The 12,473-nt window shown below is 37.7% G+C and overlaps 1 protein-coding gene across 4 annotated transcripts in view; it reads right to left on the bottom strand.

Moving 5' to 3' along the window:
- Positions 1-231: 231 nt before the first annotated feature.
- Positions 232-12,473, bottom strand: part of LOC121868044 (rhotekin-like) — a 99,916-nt gene continuing 87,674 nt past the window's right edge. For 3 of the 4 annotated variants that reach the window (XM_042368301.1, XM_042368302.1, XM_042368305.1), the window contains exons 2-11: positions 11,893-12,282; positions 9,122-9,330; positions 7,383-7,481; positions 5,799-5,909; positions 4,832-5,011; positions 4,202-4,296; positions 3,238-3,344; positions 2,363-2,479; positions 798-1,065; positions 232-578 (exon numbers count right to left, since the gene is read on the bottom strand). In XM_042368301.1, coding sequence (XP_042224235.1) covers positions 391-578; positions 798-1,065; positions 2,363-2,479; positions 3,238-3,344; positions 4,202-4,296; positions 4,832-5,011; positions 5,799-5,909; positions 7,383-7,481; positions 9,122-9,330; positions 11,893-12,012 — 1,494 coding nt within the window. In that variant the 5' untranslated portion in view covers positions 12,013-12,282 and the 3' untranslated portion in view covers positions 232-390. The remainder of the gene's footprint in view (positions 579-797; positions 1,066-2,362; positions 2,480-3,237; positions 3,345-4,201; positions 4,297-4,831; positions 5,012-5,798; positions 5,910-7,382; positions 7,482-9,121; positions 9,331-11,892; positions 12,283-12,473) is intronic. The other variant, XM_042368300.1, reaches the window with a different exon arrangement.

Here is a 12,473-nt window from a genome sequence, read left to right as displayed (position 1 = left end):
CTGTTATATGTAACACAGAACTAAGATACACGCTATGCTGGGTGACTGGTTTCAAGCATAAAAACCATGGTGACGTGCAGAATATCTTACTGATACTTTGACCACTGTACAATACCCTGTAGTTTCAATAAAGAGAACCCTTGAAGTATGTGCTGGAGATTTCTGTTGGTCAGTGTATCAATCAAATATTGGTGAAGAACAGAAAGAGGGTTCCTTAAAAAAACAAAAAAACAAAAACAAAATTTTAATGAAGACTTTCTGAGACACAATAATGAATAACTTTAAACAAATTCCTTCCTATGCAAATAGTAAATATAGAATATGTACATGAAAGAAAGTCTGCCAAGATATTGTTGCACTTAAGGTCACGAGACATCAAGACACAATGCCCTAACTCTTGCTCTTAAAGAAAGGCATATTACACTTGACTGAACCCCATCTTCTGAATGATGAGCGTGAGGAGAGAGTTAGTGCTCTTGGTCTTGGGGGAATCTGGGCAGGAGTGCAATAGTTGTTGACAAAGGCAGAAGATCCATATAGATCATCAAAAGAAGACTTCTCTGATCCAGGGGAACCATCTGTTGGAGAGAAAAAAAAAATGGTCAGCAAAGCCATGAATTCAAACTAAGTTCCTCCCAGCCTACTTAATAAGAATTCAAATTAAAGTTCATTACAGCATACTAAATGAATTCATGTAACATATTACCACAGCATATTGAAAGTGGGTTCCATAGTCCTGGCGACCTGTTAGGAGCCTGCCAATTCTATCCCACCCCCCCCCCTAAAAAAAAACATACCTCTTAGAGGAGTTTCTTCATAAAGTGAAGCAAAACGCCCTCTTCTTGGGACGATGAAGTTGTGTCGTGTTGGCTGTGGTGTTAGTATTTCCATTTCTTCCTCTGCAGCAGGACCCCAGTGGCGGTGATCAGCTACATGTTGTTGTAGACATCTGTGCCAGTTAGCAGCTTCATTTGGAGTCTCCAAGGTGAGCGTTAGGTGTCCTCGGTCAAATCCAGATGTATTGGCAACAGTCACAGTCTTTCCACTCTGAGTTATCTCTGTGGTCTGTTGAGTCATTATAAAATTATTAATATTTAATGACCATTTTTATATTTTATTATTTTTAATTATTTTTGTAATACCTGTACATTGCCTTTTCTGCCATGATACAGCTAGTGAGTTACTCCACCCCTTTGACAGGCTGCTTATTCACTGAAGGGTTGTTCCACTATTAATAAGTGCAACAAAAAGTACATTAATTTCAATGCTGTGTGTACAAGGGATAGTGTATAAGGAAGAACTCAGTTTTCTACTCTAGGAACTAAACCCAGGGTCATTTGCTTGCAAGGTGAAAGCTGTACCACTGGGCTATATAGTCACTTCAAGGACTGATATTATTATACAGTATTCTATAAGTACAACTTCATACTTGATTCATCATTTATAAGGCACACAAAATGTAACTATTACATTTGTACAATAGTTCCAGATCATGAGATAAGGCACAGTGAATGAAGGTTTAGAGTAAGTTGTAAATCCCATAACTAAATTGGACATTTCTTTTTAAGTTATTTCTATGAACACTTTTTCATTGCCAGTCAACAAATACTTTAAACACTATTTCACTATTCTAAAACCTTTTTTTCTACTTCTAAACATTATCTCCTGAACTCTCAACTTTACTCCTCTACCTCATGATCCATATCTTGACAAGTGGTACTTGAAATTATAATATAAAGGTAATGAGTAATTATAAATTTAAGTAAGTACAGTTGCCCCTAGGTATAATGTTTCACCCCTCGGTGGCCTTTCTGAACATGTGGTATTCACTTTATGACTGAATCGGTAACATGAGGAGATCTCTTCACATGTTACTGAATCCTTCATAAAGTAATTCCGATGTTGCCACATGTTCGGAAAGGCCATTGGGGGGTGAAACACAATACAGTACCTGTAGGCAACTGTACATAAATACAGTATATCTCAACTAAAACTCAAGTGGAAAATACATAAATATTATATACCTGGCACCTTTGCTGAAAACTCTAGATAGATAATATTGTTTCACTTACAGTATTTACACCTATTTGCCTAGGTAAAAATCTCCCAGCCACTACTCACTCTCTCCCATTAAAATTGCTCAGGATAATTAATCATTACAGTATTTAAATAACAACTGGATAATGAGTGATAAAACATAATAACACAAGGGTGTTTAACATTACAATTGGATAATAAGTGGGTAATTATCATTATGATTGGATAAGAGGATAATTAACATAATGATGGATAAAGTACGTAATTACACAAAATGACTGGATAACAAGAGTAATAATAAACACATGGGGGAAGGTGAGCCTACCCTGTCAATGGAGAGTGAGAGGGGATGGTGAGGGGAGAGGTGTGCATCTTCCTTGCTGCCCCACACTTCCAGCTGCCACCCAGATACCCGACACCACGACTGCTGGTGCTCACTTTCCTGTTGACACAAAAGTTCATCCAGTTGCAGCTTTAATAGAAATATAAAATACTTTTTTCAGAGGCAGTTTCCAATCTAACAGGGACCTAAAAAAGAATTGAGTATCAGCTGGACATATTAAATCATAATAAAAAATAAAAAGATGCTTCAATGGAGGATACAATGTCTCACCTTGTTGCCAAATTTAAATAAAACCATCTATGCATCCCTAAATTAATACATAACTGTATAGGGGCTTTATGAAGAAATGAATATCAGTTGGCCTTTATCAAAACAGATCTCGCAATAAATTGATTTGCAAATGGATTACAAAAGGCCTCACTTATTTTCTAAATTTGAAATAAATATAGCGTATAGCTATCTGAGATATGGCCACTGATGAATGAACAATGAACAGCAAGTCAATAAAAAGTTGGAAGGACAGGTGAATCCCCAAAATACTCAACCATATTCCAGACTATTATCTAGTTAGGTTCTCCAATCTTCATAGAAAAAATTCAGTTTTCTATATGAGGATCTCATGAACATGATTACAAATTATATGTAAGAATTTTTTTACAATATGTAACACAAGGGATTCAGTCTTAGTCTACTGCTGTAGCTTGTTCTATTATAACAAAACACATCAGTCTTGGCTCTCTTCTCAATCTAATAAAAATTTTCCAGGTTTGGTGTCAAGAATACTAAAGAACATTTGAAACTTGAAATTTTTAAAGCATTTCATTAATGCTGATTTACCAAAAAAATTTGACACTTACTTGAACATGAGCATAACCAGCAATTCTCTCCTGTGTAGAACAATCAGGCTGGGCTGCCAGACGACAACAGAAGTGACCAAACAGTGGTAACTGACTAACTTGATTCTCTGCAATAAAAAAAGCTTTTGATTAGTATTCCTGAAAGTTCCGTCACACTCAGCACCATGTTCTCCTACCATTCATGTGCTCTGTAATTTCCTTAAATTTCTATCCGCTTATTTCTAGTACGTATACAGAACTTCCGATACTCCATTCATCCATGTAGGTGATTCTCCCTTCTCTTTTCTAGAAACTATCCGTGAATATTAAATTTTTTTTTTTTTCACAAGCCCTCTCCTGCTGATCCCAGATGATAAGCATTCAGCAACTAGTTGATTATCCCAGCCCCTTATCAAGATATTAGCTCACTGAAGGGTTGTTATCACACCATCAGCAAGCCCATCCAATAGTGTACTGTACAGTACTCATTTTATTGTTGAGTATGCAGGGGCTAGTGTACAAGAACAGAGCCCAGTCTTCCTTCTGCTAAGAAATTTATCCCTACCACTAAGTTAAGGAGTCATTAAGAATGGGAAAGCATAAGACACTTCCACCTAATTTTCGATATATATATATATATATATATATATATATAAACACAGTATATTGTCTACAGTACATCTTTTGAACAAGAAAAGGTTAGAGTAAAAAATCCTATAAAACAGGAACTTATACATAAGATAATTAGTAAAGGCTTTATATCTCAGACATTTACAGAGAACTTATATATTATATAAATTATATATTTACAATGGACTGTACATATTAGAAATTTACTGAAAGCTTTATAATGTATAAAGTATACAAATTTTTTAGAGGGCTTTCTATACTGTATTTTAAATTTTACTGAGGGCTTAAAACTAATCCTGTTAAAATTTGTTTAATGTAAAAACACCAAGAAAACAATCACTATGTTATTTCTTACCAATATTCTCCATGGCAAGATCAAATGTTGCTGTGTTGTTGGATACATTATCTAGACTAAGCTTGGCTGTAGCTACCAACTCAAATTTTGGACCCCTGTAAGAAAATATGTGAAAGATTAAACTATGAAATTAATAATAATAATAATAATAATAATAATATGAAAAACTGTAACAAATTCTCCTTTTAGCAAATCATAATTTAAAAGAAAATAGCATAAAATCTTTGCAGACTGAATTTTGTACTGCAAACTAGCATGCACAACAAAATATTTTCCATGAGCTGAATTTCTTCATTTTCCTATGATTTAGTTTAATTTTTTAAGGTTACATAAACAAAATAAAGAAATATGTACTGCATACTGTACAGTACAAGTAACCTGAAAATATCTGGTTTAGTGAGAATCATGTCTGGTTAAGGGTACTTTAATGACTAACTGGAATTCTATATTAACCAAACTGGTTACACACCAAGTAATCCACATAAGGAAAAATTCAATATGCAGTACTGTACATGCCTATTAAAATCTATTTACAGAATGAGAAAAAAATTATGGAATTATATCCACTTTAAAACTAGTTACTACAGGAAAAACAAATAAATAATAAATAAACTAAGCCCAAATACTTACATCTCTCCGTTGGACAACTCGTCCCTCAGTGAAGCCGCCAGTTTGCGCCCCACTGTGCGTGATATGGAGGAATGTAAGGTTCTCTTGAGCTTGCGAGGAGTGCTGGCCATGGTCAGGTCATTCTGTAGTACATGGCTGTATACCTCAAGATTGCAATCAAAATTGGACTGAATGTTGTTGCTGGAAAAAATTAAAAATATAATAATAAAATAAAAGGTTTACATTTGAGATAAAAACTAAATTAACTGAAAGACTGAAATTAAATGTTTGTATTAAAGTACTGTACAAGAATGAAAATATTCTGAAAAAAAAATGGACAAATTTATTAGCATCATTTTAATGTCCAGTAAAAATTGATGATGAATATGGCAGAAAAGCAATGTGAGAAGTACTGAAAGTAAATGGGATAATATTCTAAAAATATTGTTGAATACAGGTACTGTTCTGAGTTTTTAGAGGGAGAGTGAAGTACAGTGAGTTTTGAGTTTTTTATTTTATTTTATTTTTAAAGAAAACTAGATATGCAGTAATGTTGCCATGGTCTCTAATATCTGAAAAGCTGAAGAAAGTGAAGGAGAGGAATATAAGTCTGGCAAATAATGATACAGGATGCAAATGAGAGGTGAGCCAGCTATTTTTTTACAGGTGAAACTGCTTTAATGGATAAATCAGAAGAAGTCACAAATGCTAGTAACCGTGAGCAATTAAAAAGGTAAAGTGATGAAAATTAAGTAAAAAAGGGAGACAGAAAATATATATTAATTTGCATATGGAACAATAAGTGATAATCTGAACCATAAGAGTAATGGGGGAAAATAAAGATACAAATACACTGAGAGAGAACCATACTAATTGAAGCAGCAAAAATGAGATATTTTTATATGGGTGTGAAGAAAAGATTCTGGATACAAGAGGAAGGTATAAATTGGTGCAAATAATTAACAAGAAAAATTAAGATATGACTTACAAAACAATAATATCATCAAAGCAGATGTCAGTCATGGAGCGGTCGACGGGGTTGACCATGACTGTGTCGTAGATCTCCGTGCCAATCTTCAGAAGCACAAACACGGCAAACCTAAAAAAAAAAAATGAGATATAGGTACAGGCACTCCTCGACTTACGACCTACTCGACATATGACCACCCGGACATACAACCGCCTCAGTCATACCAGAATTTTTAAAAATTAGGTACGTATTTTCAAGTGCCGAAACTTTTCCGTCCTGTACGAGAGCATGGCGTGGGCAGGGCCGCCTCGTGGTGTACAGCGTCCACGCCATAGCGCGCTCAGTTGGTGTTTGGCCGTCGTTGTTGTCGGTAGTGATCGTGCTGTGTACTGACAATATTTTCGGTTCTAATTCCCTTTAAGATGACTGGCAAGCGTAAAAGTAAGAGTTCTGGTGGTGCTCAGAAGAAACAAATGGCAGAGGCATTTGCTACTCTTAATAAAGGGATGCAAATGTTTGACGAAATGGATCAAAATGTTGAGCGTTTTGCAAAAGTTGACAGAATGATCCAAGATGCACTTGCTTGCTACAGGGATATTTACAATGAAAAGAAAAGGCAAACTGTGCAGTCTAAATTGGACATATGTTTTAAAGAGTCCCCCACTGCTGTCTACTCATGCCCCACCACTGCTGCCTCTTCACTCCCAAAACATGATCCAATACCTTCAACAAGCAAGTATGTTAGCCTGTCTGAAGAAAGTGCCATTGATGACCCACCCAGCCGTCTCCTCTGCTTCATCCAATTAATGTAGTCTCCATGTTTAACTAAAAAATTATTGGTAAGTGCACAGTAACACATTATTCATTTTTCATTATTGATTACTTTTACTGTACAGTATTTCATTTTAGATTTTCCATGTATTATTTTTTGCATTTCCGACTTACGACCAATTCGACATGCGACCTGGATTTGGGTCCCTAACCCAGTCGTAAGTCGGGGACTGCCTGTATACCTGTATCTGTAATAAGTATTCTATTCATAAACTTTCAGAAAATTATGAAAAATACTGATCTAAGTATCCAATAAGGTACAGCACTACAGGTTAAAGTTGGTGCTTTCGCCCAGATGAAAGAATCTTTACATCTAAAAACAACTTAACCTAGTCATTTACAACCTCAATCATTAAAACATGAGGTATAATTTTAAAATAACAATTTGGTCTTGTATCAATAACAACTTCTGCTTAATGATGCCACATACAGGGTAATGTGTTTTGGTTCTCAAGGGTTCAAACAATCAATATTCCTCATCCATGAGCATTTAAAAATATATCTACCTGGTTGATTTAAGGTAAAGCACAAAAAGTAAAAACAGCATCAAAATTTCACCGATATTTTGCACAATAATTTATGTAATATTTAGGACATTTTTTATACCATTTTTGTGATTAACTTAAAACACATTCTTACATGTTCACTTTTAAGGAACATTATTGGTAAAAATCTTTGAGAAGCAGGACCAAATTACTGGAGTACAGTACCGGTAGTTAACACAATATCTAAAAAAAAATAAAAATTTAATAAAAAACAACAGTTCCTTACCTACGGTAGTCGCCCTTATTCTTGAAGTGATCACTGTCCTTCCAGATGAGTGGCATGCGGAGGTCTGACAGACACACTCGAGCAAGAGATGGTTGTGATCTGTTAACAAAAGGAGATAGATTACTGTATAGATCATTTGGTGTCAAAATGAGCATCTGTGATACATTCTGGGTCATTATGAGCTACCTCATGTCACTAAGCTTCATTATGAACACCTAGAGTTGTTTGGCATCCTTATGAGCACCTATTAATCAATATCTAGTCATAATTTTTTATTTGATTTTGCCACTTACAGCAGCTAGTTTATTGTGCACCCCATACGCATCTTGTGAGCGGTAGCTCAAAAGGATTAGAGTAGGGTTTACAAAGGGTCAGAATAACTAAAACCCATGTTCAGGATTTTATGTCATTGAATGTTACACAGTATTTCAAATAAATTCTTTGTTTAGTTCTATACATAAAGGGTAACTTATTCGCAACTGCGTGAGTACAGGAGTGTGAGGCAATATGTCTGGCCGCACACTTTGTTATTCACATCTGCGTGAGAGGTATTCAAGCACAATGTGTGTTTGGTTCTATACATGGGAGCTGATATAGCTACTAAGTGCAAAAAAGTGAATACAATCTTAATAATTATGTCGGCTATCTTGCCATTAGAGATGAAGTGTTGTGCCATTTCACACACAGTGTGCTTGGACCCGTCCCTAAAAGGTTCTATCTTCACACAGTCGAGGACGTCGTGTTCAAGTGTGTGGCCATATGTCTGGCCACACACTTTACATTTAGTCTTGCTCACATCTGCTTAAGGAACATACTGCCAGAGGTACTTATGTCCTAACCTTAGTCTAGCGATTACAACATCTTGCAATCTAGTGAGTTGGCGGGGGGATATATTCGGTGAATACTGTAGTTGATATTAATGGTTAATTAACGAGAAAAACAATTCTACTGACATACTATTTTCGCTTTGTAACAGCCATACCGGGCTGTTCTCCAGTGACGAATTTGACATGCTAACCTAGATCACCGGCTCAAGGCAGCTCCATACCGTATATACTTTGTACCGTGTCTCAAATAATCCAGTTAATGAAAAAAAAATTAAAGACTCCACATAACGTCCTGTTTATCCGTTACCAATAGTTAAAGATTGCATCATTTTCCAAGTCTATAATGTTGAATTTGTTTACGGTGTAGAAGCTGAAGCCAACAAAACAACCACACCCTAAATTACCGAGTTGCATGACCCAGTGTCAAGGAATAATCCGAGAAGACCGGACAACTCGTCACCTGCACTGGTTAACCATTACCCTGGAATATGATCCGCAAATCTATTAACAACGTTGGGTCCGGTTAGTAGAACAGTACTTGAATGGTGACCACCTGGCCCTAAGAACACCAAATGAGGCTGGCATGATTCTACTGGAAATAAACCTCCCATGGCTCTGTCGCTGTCCTTGGTCAAATTGAATGAAAATCAATTATTAATTACAGGATTACTTACTGTACGCAGTTTCTTAAACCACACGGGAAAATATTCACGAAAAACAAGAGGAACGAAACCGTAATTTATAGTACGGTACTCAACCTGTCACGACTGTCAACATATTACTATATGCAATGTTTCATTAAATTATTTGTTTACATGAAATTCCATAACACAAACAATTCACGATAGCTAACTTAACAAAACTTTATATCTACAATATACTGTAGAGCCTTATTTTGACAGGGCTACTCACCCGTCGTGTGGGATGGAGGAGTTCCTCCTCCTCTGCAGCTCGGCCATGTAAGCAGTCATACGCTCGTTGGAGGTGAGGAGGTTCTTGGCGGCCTCTAGGGTATGGGGAAGGTTGGCGCGGGGACCCTGGGCTCCACATGCTGCTAGGAGCTTGGTGGTCCCCTCACGCATCTTGATCTCCAACGCGATCCTCTGCTCCAGGTCATACTCCTAAAACAACAACAATAATGTTACTAACTCACTACATACTCTACTAGTTTTAACATGATAAATATTTGAAAATATATTATGTTTGTAAACACAAAGACACACGTTATTCCACTATACAAATAATTATGAAGATACGACACCCAATACAACACAAATATACCGTACAGTACAGGTACACTCTACATAACACACCAACTACACACCTCGTAACACGTCACACGGTCTAAAAAGGTCACACCAAGGCCTAGATCACTCGATCAAGTCACACCTTGACATAGAGAACTATATTATTAGTATTATTACTGCCCTGCCATTCTATGTGGTGTGGATAAACGTATACAAACCTTTATGAAGGGGAAGGATGACTGAATTAGTGTTGCTTGACATGTATAAATGAAACACAAGGTAGAAACATCAGAGTGAATCTTAGTATCAAAGTGGAGTTAAAAAAATCATACTAAGCTGAGCCATCAACTTACCATGGTAAAATGAAAGTGGCAACTCCAACTGTGAAGTCAAATACACCAGCGGGGCACGCCCCGTGTGGCCCGAACGATCAAGGAAATCATGCAATATCACAGTAAGTACCGCACCAGGAGATACACACACACACCAGCTGTCCTGTCCTGACAAACACCAACGTCACCACCACCCTAACTGTCGATCGTACACCAGTCAACCGTTACACTATCGCCGCGCACTAGTCAGCACTTTCCTGTCACCATTCAAATTATCACACTTATTCACCGTCGAAAGCGTATCAGAGCAGAGCGACGCACAATGATCCATCCCACCAAACGTTTAAGTGCCACCGCTGAAATACTTGTACTACAAACGTTCTGTACACACACATTTACACTATCACAGCTCATTACCATACATTCACATTATACAGTATATACTCAGAACGAGTCACGTCTAAAACACACCTGAATTTCAATATTTTTTTTGTCAGAAAGTAACAATAGTCTTAAATGTAAATAAAAATAACAAACAGAAAAATTAGGTTACAATTATCACTCTAGCCAGCCAGGATAACACGTGACGGTAGGGCTCTTGAACGTAGCAGCATGTTGACGGAGTAGCGAGAAGTATTACACCATCACTGGGCAACTGGTAGATTCCCCTCAGTAACTAAACGAATGATTCTTACTACACCCATATTAAGTTATTGTTACACACACAGCTGATGAATGTGTAAACACTCACGCACACCCCCCTCCCACACCTAACACTCCTTCCTCAACACACACCACGTCATGAAACACTCTCCTTTAGTCCCTCAACCACACCAATTTCAAGTATAAGCGTGCTCACATGGAAGAGTTAAGTGTTCAATATGAAGTGAAGGAGGAGTCATCCGGAGTGGTGTGTAGAAGGAACACCAAGAGGAATGTGAGGGAAGGATTGAGAGAGTTGGAGAGGGGCGTGAAGGATATGGGAAGAAGTGGGGGAGGAGGGAAGGATGTAAAGGAACAGAGATGCCAAAGTGGACATGAGGGAACGTTGTGAAGGAGTGATAGTGGCTGAACTTATACAGTGAGAGTAGCTGCTTCACTCTCACATTTAACTATCTCTTATACAGGTAATTAAGGGCTGAAACACTAGTCTATCCAGGTTTATCTCATAACTTAATCTAAATAATAAATATACCCATAAAACACTTAATATTACGTAATCAAATATTTATAACAATAAAATGTTACATAAGTTTCATTTAAAGAGAATTACAGTAACAAGAAGCTTTACATGGAAGTCCTCGATAACAGCCAAAGTTTTACAGTTAAGCTCTGGTATATAACATCATAAAACCCCTTTCGAATCACCGGGAAAGAAATCAGTCACAACAAACTGATGTTCGCCTGTATTACGTTAACTGATATAAACCAAAAGAAAATCTATCATGTCCCAACTAACACACACATATTTATATGGTAAATACGAAGATCAACTCATCTCTTCTGACAGACAACTCACCTTGGTGGCGCCACCTTACACGCGCTCACACAGAAGACGACTGCCCACACACCTTCACTTACCTCTCCCACTTCACTCAGTGTTCGGCGGTAACAACCTTATCAACAACACGAACGGGAGACAAAACACACCTGGGCTGTGGGAGTCGAGCACCAAAGTATCTTTTTTTACTTCTCTGTTAATGAGAGAGAGTAAAACAACACAACATTCCACAAAATCCTGCCAGCTGCCGTTCAAGATCAAAATAGCTGGAGACTTCCTTCCTGGATCTGTGTAGACGATATACTGTACTGTAGGTGTGGTCAGTGGGTGGTTACAGGGAGGGTGGAGGTCAGGTGGAGTCCAACCCAGGACCGGGGACCAATCCTCAATGATTAGGTTGGGACGCAACAAGGCTGGTGTTCTATTATGACTGGATCATCAGATCAATCACCAAAACAGGGCTGGACTTCGCCTCTAGTTCACAGAGGCTGGGAGGACTCACCTGGAGATGACCAGAGAACTTACCTGGAGATGGTCAAGGGAGGACTCACCTGTAGATGGTCAAGGGAGGACTCACCTGTAAATGGTAAGGGAAGGACTCACCTTAAAGTTATGTGCCAGCTGCTTGATGTAGTAGAGGTCAAGGTCCTGCAAGATCTCTATCTTACCCGGGGGAGGCTCCCTCAGTGAGAGGCCGGCCAGGTTGGTGAGCACGCTGGTCATGATGGTGATGGTTGTGATGATAGTAATAATATAAGTAGTAGTAGTAGTAGTGGTGGTGGTGGTGGTAGGTACCGTCAAGAAGCACACGGCTCACCCATACACCATCATATTCACATGGTACTCCTCAACCACAAGTATTTGCTTTTCACAATAAGTCTTCACTGTTCGTATACTAATACTTTTCTCATACACCGGTGGTCCAACTTGGATCGTGCCCAAACGTTCCTTAAGTTTATGACGAAATCTTGCCCTTCTCTCTTTCTTTCTCTCCTGGAAGCCACAAAACTTTTGAATGAATGCTTTTAAGTTTCACATCACCTCATTGTAAGTGTACTATAAGTGACACTTCCACGTCACACTTCACTTTTAGTCGTGTTCCAATATACTGTTGCTCGTTTAGATGCAAGTCATGATATATTAAACCCACAGTCATAACACTCGCTCAAAAGCACACTCACTAC

Source organism: Homarus americanus, unplaced genomic scaffold (genome assembly GCF_018991925.1).
Source record: "Homarus americanus isolate GMGI-L3 unplaced genomic scaffold, GMGI_Hamer_2.0 scaffold37032, whole genome shotgun sequence".
Lineage (NCBI taxonomy): Eukaryota > Metazoa > Arthropoda > Malacostraca > Decapoda > Nephropidae > Homarus > Homarus americanus.
The sequence above is the reverse complement of the archived record's forward strand: the minus strand, read 5'-3'. Positions and strand labels throughout refer to the sequence as shown.